This window comes from Seriola aureovittata, chromosome 22 (genome assembly GCF_021018895.1).
Source record: "Seriola aureovittata isolate HTS-2021-v1 ecotype China chromosome 22, ASM2101889v1, whole genome shotgun sequence".
NCBI classification, from domain to species: Eukaryota; Metazoa; Chordata; class Actinopteri; order Carangiformes; family Carangidae; genus Seriola; species Seriola aureovittata.
In genome coordinates this window covers 1,572,079-1,593,636 of record NC_079385.1, presented here as the reverse complement: position 1 = coordinate 1,593,636, position 21,558 = coordinate 1,572,079, and the positions used below count along the sequence as shown (strand labels likewise).

Below are 21,558 nucleotides of genomic sequence, written 5' to 3'. Positions count from 1 at the left end.
TCATGTCTGGTTTGTCCTCAGTCTGTTCATGTTGCCAGTTCATGTCTCCTCTTGTCATCCCATGTGGTTCCTCGTGTTTTGGCCTGCTGTTAAGTTCTGGTGTAACCCTCGTGCTTCAGTTTCCTGTTGTGGTTCTCCAGCGGTTCTTAAGTTAATAAACCTTTTGCACCTCATTCCCCTGTGCTGGCTGCATTTTGAGTCCAGCCTTACCCGCATCGTGACAGATCATGACAGACGGATGGATGAATGGATGGATGGACAGATGGATGGATGGATGGACGGATGGATGGATGGATGGACGGATGGATGGATGGATGGACGGATGGATAGATGGATGGACGGATGGATGGATGGATGGATGGACGGATGGATGGATGGACGGATGGATGGATGGATGGACAGATGTATATGTGGATGGACATATGGATGGATGGATGGATGGATTGGAAACTTGGAGCAGATTTATGGGGATAATATTGCATTCAACACATTGTGCATCGTTTCATACAGTACTCTGATTGGTTAGTTTGCAGTCCACAGTCATAATAGAGTCATGTTTATCAACCCTTTGTCTGACAGCCTAAAATCTGAACAAAAGAGTCTTTAATCGTGCACTTTGCTGAACTTATGTGAGTGTTCTAGCCTAATGTCTTTCCTGTACCTTCTTGGCTGTCATCATTTTTTTTTTTTTTTTTGCCCCATAGACCAAAAATGTTGTTAGACTTGTATCATTCTGCCCTCTGTACCTGTTTGTTAGCCTTGAGCACCAGTCTGAGGGTGGCTATCTGCTCTCTCTTGGTGCTGAGCAGAGACTTGAGCTTCAGGATCTCCTCCATGCAGCTCTCCTTGTCCTTGTCCAGCAGAGGGGCCAGTTCCCTGGCTGCAGCTCTCTGTCTGGACAGCTGCAGAGACCGGTCCACTGCCCGCTGGAGGTGCTTCACCTGGGGGAGGGGAGGGGGAGAGAGGTGGAGGGGAGACATTTTGAGGGTGAGTCTGGCTAAAAGGAGAGAGTTAATCTGTGGAAGAAAAGAACAGAGGAGAGATGAACAGGAAGGAAGGAAAGGAATGAAAATACTCAGCTGAAAAAAACAAATTACATGAAAATCAGACTTTAGTTAACAGAGATGTCAGAGCTTAGTGAAGAGAAAAGAGAGAGATGGTGGAAAATAAATGGGGGGAAAAGGACAAAAGGGTGAATCTGGAGGGAGGGGGGTTGAACTAGACAGAGACAGTTATCTGAAAATAATGATCCATTTGTGCTGAAGGTGAAAAGTGTAAGAAAAGAGAGGACTGACAGGAAAAACTGAATTCTACCTGGTCTCTGATGATGGCGTTGAGGTTATAGATATTCATGGGCTCCTTGCGCAGCTCACCGGCCGGCTCCATGGCAGGCGATGATGATGATGATGACGATGAAGAGGCACTGATACTGGGTGACCGGGTTGGAGGGGTGCAGGCCGTTGGGCCCTGCTCAGATGGCATCTGCAGGCCCTCTTTGTCTCCCTCCTTCTCCTCCCCTCCACCCTCCCTCGACAGGGGCTCTTTGGATGGAGACTCCGAGGGGCTCCGCGACTCCCCAGGACTTGAGGTTGTGGAAGCGACAGCGGCCAGCCGCCTGGCAAGGCGTGGTGTGAGGAGAACTTTGCTGTTGTCCGAGGACATGGCTTTGAGACTGGCACTGAGGCCCCTGAGCCCTCTGCCTTGTCTACAAGCAGAAACAGAATGAGAACAGCTTGTTAACACATACAACCTTTAATATGTTAGTGATTATCTGCTGCAGGTATCCACCAAGTCTGAGTTTGACATGTCTGTGTGACATGTGTTGTATGACGTGGTCATGTGTCATGGATGTCTCTACGTGAGACTGGAGGATTTACCATGTAGTTAGAAAGCTTCTCTACAGTGTTCCACATTCATCACCTCAATTTGTCCACAGTTTTATAATGAACTGAAGATTTATTCACACGTCTCATCATATCACATCAAATATTTCTAACATTGTGATTTGTTTATCTACTGTAGAGCTGTGTGAAACACCGGTCCATTATAATAGCAGTACACCAAGCTGCAGCACACCTGTTTTTTAAAGGGAATGGGAGATGCGCCCTGATTGGTTTATTGGATGTTACACCCAAAACACTCCTATGAATAATTTAAAGATTAAGTACAACCCATTGAAGCATGCACGTTGAGCAGCGTCTGTTTTTCCCGTCGTTGAAATAGCAAACGTGACACGCACTGAATGCACTTGGCTCACACGCTCCAGACCATTAGCTTTGGATCGTTAAAATAGAGCCCAAAGTCTTCCTTTCTACTAACTCTAACACCCTGTTGCCAGTGTGGTGAAGAGCCCTAACTTATGCCTCTCAAAGTGTGGTCCGCTAGCCAATAGCATCTTGCCAGTGGTAGCCTGTAAACATATTTTTGAATTAATAAAGCACTGTGCCTTTTATAATTTTCCTTCAGATTTCTCTGTAACTTGGAGATGAATAAACTCTTGTCTTATTCAGACTCCCAGTGATATTTGGCTGCAGACAAGGAGCCAGACTACAGGCACATTCAGAGCATTAAAAAACCAGCCTTCTGAGTAAGTTGACTGTGTTGGAGCTGCAATGGCACCAGAGAGAGCTCTGGCAAAAGTGCTGTCCAGCATCATCAGGAGAATCTGTTGAAGACACTCTTCGTGACCTCATGTTCATCCCTCAGAGTATCTTGAGGGGGTTCTGCAGAAATATGGGGTTCTAGGAGAGCTGTGTCCACATCAAGACTGTGAGAACAGTCAGTGCTTGAAAATACAACATGCATGAGTGAAGTAAACCTGGAGACATCCAGCAGCTCTTATTTGGCAGAAGTTCTGGATGGATAATCAATGATGATATTAAAAAATTAAATGAACAGTTTGGACTAAATCTAGATTTTATTGTGAAATGTGTCACATTGAGCCTCAGTCCCTGTCACTTTGAGAAATCTAATTCCCCTCTTTTACTGCTGTGTGCTTGTCATTGACGAAACAACAGTCGACCTGTAGTAGTCCAGCATGACGCGGTTGGGCGTCTCATTGTTGCACAGACAGACGTGATGGTAGAGCTGGGCGAGCTCCTCACTCAGCATCACCAGCTCGTCTTGAGCTGCAATCAGCGCCCCCTGGCTCTCATTGGCTGCGGACTGAGCTGCCTGCAAATCCAACTCCAGACTGGAAATCTGAGGGAGGAGGGACGAGAAGAAAACACTTCATCTATGTAACCGTCTCTTGATCTGTTCAGACGGACACAGTCGGTCTACAGTGGTTACCTTCTCGCGTCCCTCCCGGCAGCTCTTCTCCAACGAGGCGGCCTGCCTCTCCATCTTGTGGAGCTGACTGTTTCGTTTCGGCCTCTCCTCCGCCGCCGCCTCCTCACACTGAGCCAGCCTTTCACGGAGGACCTTCAGCTCCGCCTTTAGCTCCACCACCTCTGTCACGGCCACACGGTACTTGCACTGCATGATCTCCAGACCCGGCGTTTGGTATGAAAACACCTGACTTCTGGTCAGTGTCTCGCTCTTATCCTCCCCAGTCTCTCCCTCTCCCTCAGCCTCCTCCTCATCTCTGCCTAGCTCCATCAGGGCGTCGGGGTTGAACTGGGAGATGACACTGCTGTGGGCCCTTCGATGCAGGCGGCGGAGGGCGGTGACTTTCTGGGTAAGGCGGAGCCCCTTTTCATACTGCTCGGTCAGGGCCCCCTGGGTGTGCTGGAGCTGAGTCTGGGACTCCTGCAGGCTCGTCATCAGCGTTACTTTCTCACGCTCCACCTGAAGGAGGAAGCAGCCGGAGAAGAGAACGACATGTATTGATGTATTAATCCCAGATGTTTTGTATATTTTTTACAGGCTCAGACCATCTAACACATCAAATTTAGACTTTGACATTGATAATGACAATGGGCACAGCCAAAAAGAAAAAAATAATAATTTGATAACATGATCACTCAGAGAGAAAGTTAGAAGACACAGACTTTCTTTTTTTAAAGTAACTTTTTCAGGCATTAATACTTTGTTATTCATTTGCCTTTATTACAGTCCTAGTGAGAGAGAGAGAGATGGAGAGGATATGCCGTAAAGGGCCACAGGCTCGACTCGAACCTTGGCCACCGGGGCAAAGACCAAATGTCATGTGCTTCACGAGGTGAACCACCTGAAAGATAGTCTGTCTCGGGCCCCAGACAGACTATCTTTCTTATTTAGTCTCTCACACAGAGCACAGCCTCCGTCTGGATCCACAATAGTTTAGTCTTTATTTACTTCAACTCCAGAACGTAACAGACTTTTATTAGAGGCAGGTCTTTATGTCTAACTCCCTCTGTTTGATATGAAGAGTTGGTCATAGTCGTTAGTACGAAGCCACGTTACCGATGACTTCTCTCTCTCCCTCTCTCTCTCCTGCTCTCTCTGCTCTGTGTGTCTTATGTTTAGTTATTCCTCTGCCTCCTTTAGTAATAATGATACATGGAATTAAAGTCTTTTATTTGCTGTAATGGAGGAGAGGCTCAGTGTATTGGGAGTGTTCCTCCTCTTCCCTGCAGTTCCTGAGCAGGAAACCAGAGTGGCTCAGTAGACTGCGGCTTGGCACTCCACTGACCAGTGGTGGAAATATCATCCCTCAGTCAGTCAGTCAGTCAGTCAGTCAGTCAGTCAGTCAGTCAGTGAGGGACATTCCAGAATATAGGGCTGACCCTGCTGTTGTGTTCTGGCATCTGATAAGTCCTTAAAGCCATGGATGACTTATTCACACCTTCCCTTCTCAGGTCATATTTAATTGTCACACTGATGCACAAAGTGTGATATGTTTGACTGAGACTCACTATTCAACACAAAAACACATCTCTTACCATCTCCACATCCAGACCTGAACTAAAAACTTTTAACTTACACTGAACCACAAAGGCTGTCTCAAAAGAAGCTTTGAAACTACACATCTTCATTGTGTTAGCTCATACAGAACCACTTCACCAAATAACACCGAGGTAAACAGTTCAAGTTCTTCTGGTTGTGAAGAAACAATACTGCAGCATTACGCAGTGGGGATACTGTATGTCATTAATATAAAGCCAGCAGTGAAACCCACCATCTACTGGGGCCTGGTCGATAGTGTGGTGTATCAGTGAGATATAAATAAGCTCTTCCTGCAGCTCGGCCTATCACAGAGGCTGCAGAGAGCAGGGGAGGATGGGATTACACCTACAGGAACTGAAACAGAGACACACACACACACACACACACACACACGTGCTACACACACAATATACAGATTTGTGGTGATCTGAGCATGAACTGATTCACTAAGTTTGAGAAATGCTCAGAGCGTGTGAGAGAAAGCTGCTGGGAAAGAAAACAAGTGAGTGAGTTAGAGTGTGACAAGAGGAGACAGACAGACAGACAGGGCTTTACACAGTGGGGATACTGTATGTCAGCTTGGTTTCACATTAAATTATTCAAAAGCTTTGTTTTTTAAAGAGGAGTCAGCTGCTGGATTCTGAACCAGACAGACGCTGAAAATAAAGAATAGAGCTGTCGTCTGTTTTTCTGAGTGTCACATACAAACTGTGCCACAGATTTTATGTCACTGACTTATTAGGTGATTACATTACGTGTTCTGTAACACCACCATCAGTGTGTTATTACAAATTAATAAACCAAAAAGAGGCTGGAAGACTGATTCATGGCTTCCTTTCAAGACGACTTGATTACTGTGATTCTCTTTTTACTGAGAGACTTCAGCTGAGTCACAATTCTCCAAAAGCAGAGACCACATCAGTCCAGTTTAACTTCCTGTTACATTTAGAATTGATTTTAAGCTCCTCCTCCTTATATACAAAGGCCTTAATAGCGGATGACCACGTTACATTGTTGACTCCCTGATTAACTATAGACACTGAGATCATCTGCTGCTGCTTTATTGAAGGTTTTAACTTTAAATTAACTAACCCTAACCCTTTATAGAGAACACACTCACTGTCATTATGTGCTGCTTGAGCTTCTGGATCTCAGTCAGGTTCATCTCACTGTAGAGGTCCAGCGTCGTCGCTCCCTCAGATTTTCGACCTGGCCCCCGACACTCTCCATTGGCCCTGGGCACAGGCCCTGCAGCTGGCCCTGCTCCTGTCCCGCCCTGGAGGTGGCCGTTACATCTGGCAGATCAGGGCAGAGTAGACCTTTAAAGCCCAGAAATGAACTTCTACTTCCAACATAACAAGTAGAAGAAGTAGTTAGAGATTTATAACCAGCTATGTAAAGAAAGTTTGAGAGTGAAAGTCTTTTACAATCATTACGATTACAATACAATCGATGAGTTCTGTGGTCAATTGAGTCTTGTTGTAAAGTGGTATCCATTTTCCTTTACTATCAAAAAATCCCATGTTCCAACTCAAACTAACAGTGAAAACTAATAAAAACACATCAGTGAACCTCACTGTTACACCGGGTGACGTGTTGCTTGAAACAAAAAACAACACACCAAATTTGAATTAATGTGGTGGAGGTCGAGAAGCGGAGCACGACCAACAAGAAGAAAATGAGTGGGAGGGTAAATGAACCCACCCTCAACATCCTAGTGTGTGTGTAACATTTGCTAAAAAAAAACTACGCTGTCCAGCTGTTGTAGGAAATTACTGAGTCTCTTTTTGAATGAAAACCAATGGGCTTGGAGCTGAAAGCCAAGGACAGAGTTAACAAGTCAAAGTGTTGAGAAAAGAACACATTAAAGGTCACATCGTTGGTTTGGGAATGGAGAATATTGCCAACCTTGTTCTTTAAAGTTAGAGAAATACGTTGACCTTTCTAACTTTAAAGTGTTTCAGGAACCTGAACCTGACAATATGTGAATACACTGCCAGTGTGCATAATTCAGGAAATAGAAAACACGTCTGGTAAAGCAGATCAATAGGATATAGATGGATTTTGCTGGAGACAATGTTAATTATTTGCGACATCCACCTTGTCGGCTCCTCTGTGTTGGGGGAGAGCAGAGTTGTGGGGGTGGCGGTGCCGCTGGGCGGGGCAGAGGTGAATGTCAGGTGGGCGCTGCCGGTGTAAGCCACGTCACACATGCTGAGGTGGTGGACCAGCTCCCTGCGCAGGTGTTTCTTCTGCTCACGCTCGCTCTTCAGAGACTCCAGAGCTTCCTCCAGCTGGGCGTCTGAGATCTCCTTCAAACGCAGCGCGTCCTGCAGCTGGCTGTTGAGGAGCTCCGTCTCCTCCTCCAGGACCTTGATCTCGTGCTTCAGACCTTCATATTCCACCTGAACCACAGATGGAGGGATAGACACGTTCATGGGATGAAAATCAAGTTGTGCATCATTGATTTCATTACATCTGTTTTTTGTAAACCTTCTCTACATTTCATGTGAAATGAACTGACATCGTGGCTTTAAATATCTCTCTGACTTCTCCCTGTCCCTGAAAAGACAAAAGCAATATTATTATATTGCTTTTTATATCGCAGGAGCAAACATGTTATATTATGAGCATAAAAAAAATTTAAATTTAAAAATACTAAAAGACAAAACTGTCCAAAGAGGATTCTTTAAGTTTGGACATGTATTTCATTTCATTTCATATTTTATTTTGAAGTAGAGTTCCTTGTGTATCTTTGTCCTGTTTCCCTCCTTGTTGACTTCCTGCCCCGCCCTAATGTGTCACACCTGTGTTTTATCACCCTTACCTCCCATGTTTCCCCTGTGTCTCCTACAGCTTCCGTTTTGTGTTCCAGAGTTTTTACCTGGATTCTGGATTATTTCTGACTTTTGTTTTGCCTGTATTGTTAATTGGTTTTCTTTATCAAATCACCTTTATTCCACCTCTGTCAGGTTTTGTGTTAAGGACCCAAATGCAGAGACTGTTGACAAATGTATAATGTGTATTCTGAATATCTTCTGATTCTCTACAGCAGGTCCGAGTGTGTCTGAATGATTTGTACCTGATTCTGTTTCAGCGTTGACACCAGTTTCTGCAGAGAGATGTTCTCCTCCTCCAGCTCCGTGTAGTCCTGCAGCAGCCGCGACTCTCGAAACTTGTATTCCCTGATCTCCTCTCTCATCCGGCTGCGCTGCAGCTCCAGCATCTCGTTACTCTGCTGAGACAGAGCAGAGACAGAGCTGAAGCTGCATGATGTTAATGACACGTCACTTTCATCTATACTGCAGCAGCTGTCTTGGGTTAGCTGGCTTTTCGTAGAAAAGAGAGAGGAAGGACTCGTTACAGATCCTCACCATAGGAAACCTTCAGCTACAACTGGATACCATTCTACCACTTCCTGTTTGTTTCCATCAAATTATGAGTACGGGTATTGGGGCCACATTGAGGAAAAAAAAGATATCGTCGTAATATTTCGATAATTAAAAATGTAAAATTTCAAGAAAAAAAAACAACTTTAAGGAATATTACATCAACCAATCAAACAGGTCAAAGGAGAGTCAGTGTCAGCATGAACTGCTTCTGCTGTTTGTCTGTCTAACAATAGAATAGACCCAAAAAAAAAACTGAAATTACTTTTGGAACTTTATTATTGTAAAAATTACAACTTTATTCTTGTAAACTTTTGACTTTTTTCTTGAAATATGATTTTATTCTAAAAATTGCAACTTTATTCTCATAATATTATGACTTTATTCTCATAATTTTTCTGGTTAGTTTGTATTTATATATTTATTTATTTATTTATATATTTTGCTTTGCTTTACATTTTAAAATTGAAACCTTCTGTACATGAAGGTGTCCTGTTTTAAAAGAGCACCCAGCCACCTCCTGTAAAGACATGGTAATGACATCATAACCCTCGCTGGCGTAGTGTACCTCCCTGAGCTCCTGCAGCACGGTGCTCAGGTGCTCGTTGTCGGCCTGGGTGTTGGAGGCTGTGGCCCGGCTGTGTTTCAGTTCCGCCTGCAGCTCCAGGAGGCGGCCCATGTAGTAGGCCTCCTTTGTGGCAGACTCCTGCAGCAGCGTCTCCTCGTTGGTCTCCCCATCCTCTGCCACCTTGCGCTGGGTGGAGTAGGCGTGGCCAAACGCCTGGAACAGAGCAGGGGAGGACATGATTGGGTGAATGGTCTCTATGTAAAGTCCACAAGTTGCTGCAGATCCACGTTAAAGCGAAAATGCTCTATCCAATCCACAAACAGAACTATTTCCTGTGAGGTATGAACATTGAGATAATAGTCTATGAAACCAATGAACCCATGAGCAACAATTAGTATATTTCACCTTTTATGAATGATACAAAACTCACTCCATCTGAAATGTTTTCTGCTGATTCATCATTTATTTTACGTAGTAAAAAGTAAAGTAAGATTATCAAAGATTATGGAGAATCTGCTTCTGGATAAATGACTGAAATGATCAACAGCCGACACCAACAGGTTCAAACATGACTGACAGTGGAGGAGTTGGCTGTGATTGGTTTTTCTCCTGTGATCAACACAGTGTATGATCTATCACATTTTCAAAATAAAATAAAATTAATTCACTGACTAAAAGCTCTTTTTCAAATTAAGAGTAAATCATAAGTTTCTAAAATACTCAAGTCAAGTACAAAATATACTTCAGTGCACTTTGTTACTGTCCACCCCTGGTTTTAACTCATAACAGCTCTGGCTCTTTCTTCGACCTATCTCTATCAGCAATATACATGCAGTGACACTCATGTCTTCTCAGCTACTTATATGTGTAAAATGTAGAAGGGGTTTGTCCATGAAGACGCAGCTCTATAAGAGAGACAGGACACAAGGCAAAGAGATCAGAGAGGTCCAACATGTAAACAGCTGAGTCAGCTTCAGTGGCCTCATGATTACTGAGCTGCTCCACATGAGCTGCCCAGTCCTGCTCCACTGACCACTGAGGGAAGACATCGACTCTCAACTAAAACTCAATGACATGAACTCTAGGCTGAACTTATAAGGTGGACAAAGGTCTGTGGGAAACTACAGAGTCTCCTCTCTTCAACCCCTCACTCCTCTAAGTCCTGTCAATATGTGATTTTGATTAAAGACACGATGAATAGAGAATCGCTGTACACAGGCAGAATGTATAACTGTGCATTGTCCCACAGGGGCTGCAGTGTAAGTACAGTTTCACACAGGAGGCTGGGACTCTGCTCCGTCCCTCTGCTCACTGATGCGTGTGAGACTGCACACGTTAGGGTGTGTTTACTTTAAGTGATTAATGAGCCTCCACTGAAAACACGGCATTGTGGGACTTTTACTGTATGCCCACATTTAATTTGTACAGGTAGGTCTTCTTCCTGCGGGGTTGTAGGTCTGTTCACCTTTCCTTTTGTTAGGTGCAGGATCATCAGCCATCCCTTACACCCCCTGCAGCTAACCTTCTGCAGGAGATGCTCGGTCCCCACGCTTAGCTAGCTCCCCATAGCCCCAGGTCCCTGAGTAGACGCGTTGCTGAGTCTCCAACTTGCAGAATCTGTAAGCTGCAGGGTTGCAGATTTCCCCTTGGAGATGGAGCTGTCTGTCCAGGTCCACCTCCGTCCTCCACTCCAGCCCTGATGTCAGGAGCTTCGGTGCTTGTCTCCTGTTGGTATTGGTTGCAGGCCCCCCCCCCCCCCGCCTGAGAAAGTGGATGCTCTGTTGGCTCCCCGCTGGACTCTCTTTGTTTACACCACCACTTCAACCAGCTTCCTTAGAACTTGGTGATGTCACCATCTAAACCCACCTTGTGACAGAGTTGTTTTAGAGCCTGACCGGACGTGCTACAGAGAGGCATGGATGGTCACGCAGTGGTCACCGGTTTGCTCTCTCCCAGGCCATCGATGGAGGTATAGAGGGCAGGGAAAGGTGTTGTAGGTTCAGATGAGAAAACCTCAGTCAAGCCTGTGGCGGTGTTCAGAAGTCTGCTCAGCTGATCGCTCGATACGCGACACCCTCCCACATCCCATTCTCATCAACACGATATCTCAGTAACGCCTTGAAAACTTCTTCAAATTTGGCACAAAAATTCACTTGGATTCAAGGATGAACTCATTAGACTTTGGTGGTAAAAGGTCAAAGGTTAAGGTCATGGTGACCTCACAAAACATGATATTGGCCTTGTGAACACAATATCTCGAGAACTCTTCAAAGGAATCCCTTCACGTATGGCACATACGTATATATATATATATATGTGAGTCTAAGTGAATGTATGTGCCAAATGTTGTGTCACAGCGTTACTGAGATGCTGCGTCCACGAGAATGAGACAGATGAACAGACAACCTAAAAACCAGATCATGCTGGCATTGACTGTCACCGGCACAGAGGCATAAAAAAATTCAATGTAAAAGACAAATTTGAAAACTGCTAAGGTCGTGTAGAAATGGTGGAGGTGATGTCCAGTAGTGATATGTTAATGTGCTGCTTGCCTTTACTGTCACTCTAAGGCCAGTGTTCTAGTTACAGACACAGTGCTTCACTGCCAACTCTGACCTCATCCTGTCTGACTGAAAGAGACAAGGACAAGTCCAAAACAGACACAGAGATGAGACAGGGTCAGACAGACAGTGTGGACAGGAGGAGTCCACTGTGACAGGACAGAAATGAGCAATGACACTGATAACAGGGATTCGTCTTTTTCATTCATGTACATAAAAACACCCACAAAACTCACATCATTTCGTCATGCCCCAAAGTCTTTATCTCACTCTATTTCACCTCCCTCTTTCACTCGATCTATCCAAGTAATTTCTCTCCGTCCGACTCCCCTGTGTCTTCAGTCGGTTGCTCTGTCAGCATACTAATGCAGACAGACTGAATAGTTTCCCATAAAAGTGTCCCTGGCTCAGTGATGCTGTGGGAAGGTCTGAGACATCACAATGGGTTTATGGTGCAGTGACTGAGAGTCTGGGTCTTAAAACACAATATTCACCTTGTGGGAAAAGATATTTGTTCTTGCAAAGTGCTTGACAGTGTCTTAGAGACACGATATCATGCTGACCAACAGATTTGAGTTGTTTGTTCACTGTTCAACTTCTCCATGTGACACAGTAGCAGACTGGTGCATCATGCAGCCATTCATTTTAATTTAATCTGTCTAACTCCGGTCATCAGGCTGACCCAGAGTCAGACAAAGGCAGCGTTTAGTTAGTTTGTATTTCTAACCTCATCTTTCCAATTTTCTTGTTCACATTCTTGCCCTCTCACCATTTCCTCCCTTCTTTTATTGTTCACACTGTCACTGGTGCATGATGTTATCAGCCTGCAGACACCCAAGCATCACATTACTGATCCTTGCCCAGCTCAGCTGATACAATTCACATCCTGGATGTTTATCTAAGATTTCCATCCAGAGTGACTTTAGCAGACAGTTCATTACCAAACTGGGGTCATATTTATGAGTTATCTGAGCCACTGACACATCTATGAGGTTGTTTTGTTGGAGAGAATTTTATATATTCAACCAGATGCTGTATGATGATGTGTGTGATTCTTTCACAGGAATAAAAAGAGGGAGGATTTCATATGAACATATTGAAATAAAGTATGTGTTAGAATGCATCTGTTTCCCTTTTTCTCATGTGATGATAGCAAATGAAAAAAACAGTCAGAGACACAAGTGAACCACAAGCAAAAGGATTTGTTCACAAAACATCTCTTCAGTGTTATGACATTTCACTGTGACCCTCCCACCATGACATCTGGTCAGCTCGACAGGCAGCTGATTTAACTGTAAGCTGTGTTGATCCCAGTGTGTGTGTGTGTGTGTGTGACCGACCTCTGTTAGTTGAGTAAACAGAGCCTGGCTGCCAGTATTCTAAATCAAGGTCAATTTACTGCCAATTATACTGCAATAGATGCAGGACAGACACATTATTATTTAGAGCGTTTCCTTCCATGCAGGGATTCTGATTTAAGAAGCAGCAGACAGCAGGCGTCCTCTGACCTTGTGTCTTCCGAAGGCACTTCACAGTTTATACACCAGAACTTCCATCAGCTGCTTCTGATACAAGTTTACAAGTTACAGGTTTACATTATTTCAAACCACAGGGGGTTTATTTTACTTTAATATCACTGACAAATCACACATAGGTAATGACATCATTGTCCGAAGAGTCTAAATGAAGAAAAAGGACCAATAATGCATTTGCTTTAAGAGTTGTGTTTGTCCTTTAAAATAGACCTCCTGAAAACAGCTATAGCTAATACCTTTGCTTCCTTAAATTACATTAATGTAGGTTACTCATTTCTCACTGATGCAACTCATGTAATGTGAGGAATGTTCTCCTTTTGCCTGAAGGAGGTATAAAACAAATAGTAATTCTACATCAGTGTGTTTACATTTGTCAATGTCCTTATTCAAAAATGAATTTTTGCAGGCGATTTTTCTGTGTATAGTGACAACTAAAGCTAAAACTAAAAACTGGCAGGCTAATGCTAAGGTTAGCTAGTAGTACGCTAGCTAAAACCACCATGCCATTTACAAGGGAGTCTGTAATGCATGCTGAGAGCTTTGCCCAAATTCATTGACCTAATTATCAAATGCTAATTTGATATAGTCATGACCAGGGCCTATGGTCAATGATAGGAAGTTTTATGTTGTTGCCAGCAACAGGAAGAATTAAAGGGACATTCAAGAAACGGATTAACAAGTGATCTGTCCAGCATCAAACAAAAAAATCAGTTTCCCCTGCTTTCAATTTAATCGTAAATGTTTGATCATTATTATTAAAATAAAAAGTGCTCTGAGAATGTGGTAGCATTATTTGGCACAGGGTCAGATGTCAGAACATTTGTGAGATTTTCAAGTGGGCCATGAGTTGAAAAAGGTTGGGAACCACTGATCTAAGGCAATCAGTTTCCTAAATTCTTTTGAGTAAAAACAACTTTTCACTTAAGTCAGACTAACTTGTTTTACTGAAGTTGCTCAGGACTAACTTCTGTTGACTTCACACGTGTGAAAAGGTCTCAATATCAAATCAAATAAAAAAAAAAACCTGGAGATCCACGATGTAGATCTGCTGGTGAAAATTGAGGGTCCACCTTTCCACCTGTACCTCAGGGTCTATGGTGGTGTGGACTGTGTGCATGGACTGAACATGTCAACAAACATATATGAACTAGTACATCAGCTGTGTCCACATCTGTTATTGGACTGCATGAACAGACATTTGGTAGATCTGCTGTATTTTCTATGATCTGGAAAGTGACTTACCCCATACGGCACTGAAACAGGAACTATAGCTCTGACCTTGGTAAAAATGATAGAACACTTGGTGTGATGTATTCGGTCAGAAAGCTTTAATCATTAATTTAGAGTGGTTTCTTTCAGAACTAAATATGTACAGATATTCACAACAACTACTTGCTCACGAGCCGATGCATCAGAAACAAAAACACGTATATACTTCTTGGTTATTTGGGTGTTGTGTCATGAAAATAGTGCACACTGGAGACTAGAAATAGAAATAATGAAACTAAAGCCTGAGTTATCTGATTTCTCAGTGAGACCCCGAAGGAAATAAAAAGAATTATAGCCTTCATTTGTAGGAAAAGATCTCTCTCTCTCCGTCCTATCTCTTGCTCCACATTAGCTGTTATCTGTGTGAACAGCTCGAAGACACATGGATCAATATCCACATAAACCCTGCAGGCGTGGGAGAACAGTGTCCTCTTTAATCTGCTACTGAGACAAAGACAAAGACAGTAGCAGGGAGGGAAGGAAACACATGGAGAGAGGAAATCATATGAGATCCTAGCTACTGGGTTTCATTTCATGGAGGCTCGAGTCTATGTGGACTCAAGAAGCTGCTGCATGATGTTCACTTTACGACAATGTTTGCTTTAGATTTACATGATCTATTGCAGCAGAACTCTTTGTGCTCAGCTTCCACTGCTCGTGCAAACTGTCCAGTTATTTCAAATAAACCTCTGATACTGCTGGAAAACCTGAATACATCACTCTGCTGTGCATAACACCAAATACTTAGTTCACGACAATCATCAGGTTTAAAGCAATAATCTGTAACTTTTCCACGTTAAAATGTCTAAAAATGACTAAATGACATGTAGATGACAGCATTTTAAGCAGAACTCAGTCATGTGGCTGATCTTCCATCACATTTCTTCTGCACAGAATGTCATAAATTACATACATTATGTATGAAATGTGTTTGGCTCACTGGTTATTAAGTTTTAATGGATAATTCCAGTTTATTCCAAATTGGATCTTATTTTCATCATTTTATCTGACATCCTCATCTGGATTCATAAAATCTGACTGTCAACAATAAAGCTTACGTTAAGACACCTACATCACCAATACAAGCACACACAAGATAATGACAGCGGATCTGACTTCAGGAAACGACACTTCTGTAAAAATGCATGGAAATTGGTCAATTTGTCTTGAAACAAGACAGCTTGAGTGCCAGATGTTCCGTTTTAGGAATTTTAGGAATAGATCAGGAGGGTGCCATGGTGGATATCTATGCAAGGTGTAGAGGGGGTTAAAAATTAATGGGAGGGGCGTTGCGTAGCGCAGTGGGTTACGCAGGGACCCCATATATATAAGGCCCCCCAAAAAAAGCCAAAAAATAAGGTGGGCACCCTCCTTCATAGGTGTTTCGATGCCAGGCCCGCAACACCTCCAGAGGGCTCATGGGCAACATCTGGCATCCCAGGTGCGCCCCCCCTCTGCTTTAACTCCCTCTACTCACCCTGTTGCTGCAGCTTTTGTTTTAGGGTCCAAGTGATGTCTCTCCTCTTGATCCAGAGCCAACGACTAGCCTGTTCAGCTGCACTGGAGAGAGCTTTGATGGCTTGCCAAATTTTTGGTTTGTCCTTGAATTCCCATGTCATTAAGTAGCCTGGTGGTTGACTTGCCCACAAAACCTCTGCAGCCGACCTCCACTGGAGGTCCAGACCCTAACTTTCCAGCCATGTTGGTAAGCATCAGCTGCCAGCTTGGCGTACTTGAGGCTTTTCCATTCATAGGCCTCCTCCACGGCATCCTCCCAGGGCATAGTTGATGGATGTCTGCCTGGTCTCTAGGGTAGCTGAAAGACATTTCAGCACCTGGTTGTGGCGCCAGGTGTAACAGCCTCGCGTAAAGCTTGTCTTGGAGCCCACCAGAATGTGCTTTAGGCTGGCTGGAGATGGACAGAGCTGGCACATAGGGTTTTCTCCGTACCACCGGTTGAGGTTGATTGGAGATGGCAGGACGTCGTAGGTGGCTCAAATGACGAAGCTGGTTGGATGCACTTCCATGTCCCACAGCTCCTTCCAAGAGAACTTTCTCTTCTCAACCTCCTCCCATTGCGTGCATTGCCCTGCTTTGCTTGAGAGACCACTTTTGCACACTTCATTGCCCGCTCTTGTCGGCATTCCTCTTCAACCACCAGACTGCGATGGGGATGCTTTGTGCCAGGATGGCACTCTCTCCAAGGCCAAGACCTCCTCTCCCTTGCTGTACGTGACCAACAATGATCTGATGCTTGAGGGCTGACTTTGCCTGCTAAATAGCTACAACTTCCTTCCAGTTGCCAGGGTAGGAGCTGTTCTGGCAACATATGGATCATGGATTATGTCAGTGGCATTTCCAACCTTACTTTGGACCACTAGTACTCTGTAAGACTGGACACTGGTAATTCCAGACTACCTTTTTCATACAGTGCTGTGTTGGTAATGCACCTGGGAAAGACAAACCATATTTTGGCAAATTAACTGACCAGCCTTTCCAGTTTGTCAGGCATAAAGAGTGGGATCTCATAGATGGTCATGGGCAACATAAGTTGGGGGAGGAGACCGAACTGAAGGCACCAGAGCTTCAAACTGCCAGGTACCAAGGACTTGTCAATGGTCTCTAGGCCACTGATGGTCTCCTGCCTAATCCGGTCCAGTTGGTCTGTGTCCCTGAGGATTGCATCATATCATCATCCAAGACTTTTGATTAGTTTCTCTGCCACTGTTGGTATGGGTTCGGTGTAAAAACTTTACTTGGACAGCTTCCCTTTGATGACTGATATGCTCCTGGACTTGTTTGGCTTTATCTTGAATCGGGCAAGCTCAATGTTCTCTTGTAGCTTCTTCAGGAGTCGCCTAGTGCAGGCCTTGGTTGTGGTAAGTGTGGTCAAATCATCCACATATGCCCTGATAGGAGGGAGTCGCAGACCGGGTTTGAGCTGCTCTCCTCCTACCACCCAATGTGAGGCTCAGATGATGACCTCCATGGCCATGATGAATGCTAATGGGTAGATTGCGCATCCAGCCAAAGGCGTTGGCGAGATCCAAGTGAAGATCTCTTCCATACTTTTTGGCAGCTTGGATTTGGTGCCAGATCATGCTTACATGCTCCAAACACCCAGAGAAACCGATCATTGCCTTCTGCACAGAAGTGTCGATGTAGTTGTTCTTCAGTAGCCTGTCAGCCTATGAGCTAGGACACTGAATAAAACCTTTCCTTCAACATTCAGGAGGCTAATGTGGCGAAACTGGTTGATGTTAGCAGAGTCTTTTTCCTTTGGGATTAGAATGCCCCCTGCCCACCACCTTTATCAATCTCCACAGGAACCGTAGTACATCTGGTGCATTCTTGTAAAACCTGTACGGGACTCCGTTGGGCCCAGGGGAGGATGCGGCTCTTGCCCAACATACAGCTGCTACCACCTCACTCCACTTGGGAGGGCTGATGTCTAGTTAATGTTCAGGAGAAGGTAATGGTGGCATGCCAGGTGGGAGGGTGAACTGCTCACACCATCGGCTGTCCATGCGGACTTCTTCTAGGTGAGCTTCGAGATCTTCCCTTGATGTTGCAACTTTGCCGCTTTTCTCCTTTGAGAACAGACAAACCTGAAGGGGTCATTCAAGAAGTTCAATCTGGTCCCATCCTTCTTTCTGCACCTCTTTCTCAGGTTCTCTGCTCTCCTTAAGGATCAAAGTCAGTTCTTGATCTCTGGTTGTAGCATGTCATTCCCTCCTTCTCTTCTTCTGCTGCTTTTCTCCACTGTTACTTCAGCTGGATTCTATGATCAGCCGCTCTGTCTCCTGCTGTCTTCTGGATTTGGTTGGGATGGGAGGTGGTTTCTTCCTTTTTTCTGCAACTCCGAGGCACTCAGCTCCATAGTTGTAAATTAGTTCTCCCATTCTGTCCAGCTTCTTCACAGCAGTTCCCTTTAGTTGGCCCAGAAGGTCCAGAGGATTGCTGAGGTCTTTGTTGACCCACTCACTCTTTACACAGGATTTAGGCCACTTGATTAGTGGCTTTTGCCCCTGGGTCTTAGTCTCAATTGCAGGCTGTGGTAAGCTGGGCTCATTGGTCTCTGCTCTGTTTGACTCCACCTCTCTCTCTGGGACAGGGGTATTGCTGTACTGCCAACTGTAGTTTCCTCCTGCTGCTGAACTTCACTTGCCTGACTCGACTTGCTTCATAAGAAGTAGTGGTCAATGTGAGGTCCCTGTTCCACTACCTTCACACACCTTTTCCAGTATTCTCAGGCCTGAAGAGGATGTTACTTTAGACCAGCTGCAGCTGCAAATCTGGAGCTTGATTCCTGGATCTGGAGTTGTAGTTTCCGGTATGGTGCTGGCCATTATTCTTGTTGTCTGCTTTGTTCCAGGGTCGGTTGCCATGTTGTCTGTTGAAGAGTAATATTCCACCCCCACTCTCACTGACTCTGGGGGTATCTTCTTGGGGGTATCACCGGGTTCCTCCTGCCACAGGTATCTAGCCTATGGCAGGCCCGTTAGGGTCTTTCCCTCCTGTCAGCTGTCTTTCCAGGCTGTCACCCTAGTTGCCAGTTGCTCTCTTCACTGGGTGAATCCAGAAGGTCAGTTCCGTTTTAGGACTAGATGATACAATCCCCTGTGACCTGCATTTACCTAAGATGACTGGAGTGGGGACGATCATGCCAACTTCAGGAGGGTTTCCAGGAGGGTGGCATGGTGGATATTGCAGCGGGGTGTAGAGGGGGGGTTAAAGCTTCATTGGGGTCATCAGGTGGAAAACATTGTCTTAATATTGTACAGTCTTGCATATCAAATCCCAAATTACACATGAGCATTGTTTCATTTTTAAACATTGATATTCATATATGTGACCAAAAGTATTTAGACACCCTAACATTGTATCCACATGACAGCTGAACATCTCACTCTAAAATCCATTTCCATCTAGAAGTCGGACTTTTCACTTATTTGTGTTTTACAAATGAATTCGGTCAGTTCATTCAATCACAGGCCTGTAGCTGAGTAGCTGAGATGTACAGTAAGTGTGGGTTCATTTATGCTCCATCCACACTACTACACAGTTTTTAAGTCCCTAAAACTGAAACTTTCAGGAACTCTGCTGGACCAGTTTTATTTTGAAAACTCTCGGGTGGTGTTGTAGTCTGGACTTCAGAAACATGTGTGACATCATGGAGGCTACATCCATCTTTATATACAGCCTGAGATAGATAGATAGATAGATAGATAGATAGATAGATAGATAGATAGATAGATAGATAGATAGATAGATAGATAGATAGATAGATAGATAGATGGATAGCTAGATAGACTTTATTTATCCCGTAGGCCAAATTCCTGTGTCCATTAGCTCATTGTTGAGAATAATAATAGCAGATAATAATAAATAAACAATAATAATTAGATTAGTCCACTTCCTTTGCCTGAGGTGATGTATAGCCTGATGGCAGTGGGAACAAAGGATCTCCTGAACCTCTCTGTTCTGCAGTGCAGTGAGATGAGACATTTGCTGCTGTAGCTGCTTCTCTGTCCTGCCAGAATGTTGTGGAGAGGATGGTTGGTATTGTCAAAGAAGGCCTCCATCTTACATTGCATGCATCTTTCCACAACAGTCCAGACTCCTGCCACACACAGACCCAGCCTTTTTGATCAGCTTGTCCAGTCTCTTTGTGTTCATGTTGGACATGCTGCTCCCCCAGCAGACTGCAGCATAAAAGGAAACTGTCTACCACCGAGTGATAAAACATGTGCAGCATTTCACTGCAGACATCAAAGGACCTGAGCTTCCTGATGAAAAAGAGCCACCTCTGCCCATTCAGGTAGATTTGTTCAGGGACCAGTCCAGTTTACTGTCCAGGTGCACACCTAGGTATTTATAAGTGTGCACCACCTCAATGTCCTTCCGTCTAATGTTGACTGGCTGAAGGATGAGCCTAGACCCCTGAAAATTGATGACAATCTCCTTGGTCTTGGAGGTGTTCAGACCTTTCATGTGTGACATCATCTGATGGTGGCAGAGAAGTCATCAACCCGCCACCAAATCACTCGTGGTCTACAAAATCTAGCTCCTCATGTGTGTCATGCTTCTCCCCTGTTTTAAAAACCTAAACTCACAGACCAGAGTGCTGTGTTCAGGAATCCTCATGAAATCATCATGACCTCATACTTGAATGAATAATTCAGCACGTCCTCTCCTCTCTGTGTTTGTGTGTGCGTGCACATGCAGACACAGACATGCATCTTTCAGACATCCGGTCTGCTGTTAAGTGCTTCTGAGCTTGTGGCTGTCATATCCAGAACTACCAGAGAGCACGGGGGTAGAGACCATAGAGTGCAGGAGTTGGAGGACTTACATGACACAATCCAAACAAACTACAGCATCAAAACAGACCATCAAGTTGAATCTAACCTCTGTGACACGTTCAACAGTTTTTCATCACATCAAGATTTCATCTTGACTCATAATTAATTTCCAAAGACTTGTTTTTTCTGCCATCACTGTTTTTTCTTCCCTAACAGAGAAACAGATCCATAAACTCTGTACATCCTGAACCCTGGTTAGAGAGGGAGGTAGAGAATTGACTTGGAGTCAATGTCTGGTAACAACAAGTCATGGAGGGAGGTGTCACCTTTAGTTGTGTGACATCACTGAGGAATAACAGAGCGTCCTTGGGGGGGGGGGGGGGGGGGCTCTCCGTCCTGTTCTGTTTTTAGCCCCAACAGCTGCACTGAAGCACTCTCTGCATTTTCTATCACAGCTCCACTAACACATTCCCTCCCACTGCCACTCTGATGTGGAACCCCACTGACCTCTGTGACCATGAACTCTCATTTTAGCCATAGATTAAAAATACAGCCACAGTGGACACCATGAATGGAAGCCTATGGATGTGACAGACTGTATATGAAAATGGACGAGACTGTCCTGCAGTAAAAAAAAAAACTCTATAGGTTTTTTTGTGCAGCAGGTTATTATGACTAATAGTTATGTTTTGTCACTCTGTGACCTTTAGTGGTCATAATCATGATGACAGGAGCAAAGGGAAAAGTGCGGTGACGTTGTATGAAGAGAGACAAAATCCATGTCAGGAGGAGGTTGTGGTGGATGGATAAATATGACACAGGAGAGTGGTGTTCATGTGAAACCAGCAGTTTATATTGTAACCATGACAACAAAGACCGTCTAATGTTGAGGAAGTTATTCATTTAACCCAAATCACAATCTTTTCCTAACCCTAACCAAGCCATGATTGTTATTATAGTAACAACAGCAACAAAGGCAGGTACGCCGCTGTCGATACAGTCCATGTGTTTATTATTCTAACCATGACAACCGAGGTCCGGTAGACTTGCCACCTAAGAGGC

General features: G+C 44.4%; 1 protein-coding gene across 7 annotated transcripts in view; it reads right to left on the bottom strand.

Moving 5' to 3' along the window:
* LOC130163808 (protein bicaudal D homolog 1-like) overlaps nt 1-21,558 on the bottom strand; it is a 55,441-nt gene that overhangs the window by 16,196 nt on the left and 17,687 nt on the right. For 4 of the 7 annotated variants that reach the window (XM_056368202.1, XM_056368205.1, XM_056368207.1 and 1 more), the window contains exons 2-9: nt 8,827-9,039; nt 7,952-8,107; nt 6,970-7,274; nt 5,990-6,164; nt 3,292-3,789; nt 3,023-3,201; nt 1,315-1,705; nt 747-941 (exon numbers count right to left, since the gene is read on the bottom strand). In XM_056368202.1, the coding sequence (XP_056224177.1) occupies nt 747-941; nt 1,315-1,705; nt 3,023-3,201; nt 3,292-3,789; nt 5,990-6,164; nt 6,970-7,274; nt 7,952-8,107; nt 8,827-9,039 (2,112 nt within the window). The remainder of the gene's footprint in view (nt 1-746; nt 942-1,314; nt 1,706-3,022; nt 3,202-3,291; nt 3,790-5,989; nt 6,165-6,969; nt 7,275-7,951; nt 8,108-8,826; nt 9,040-21,558) is intronic. The other 3 variants (XM_056368203.1, XM_056368206.1, XM_056368209.1) reach the window with 1 other exon arrangement.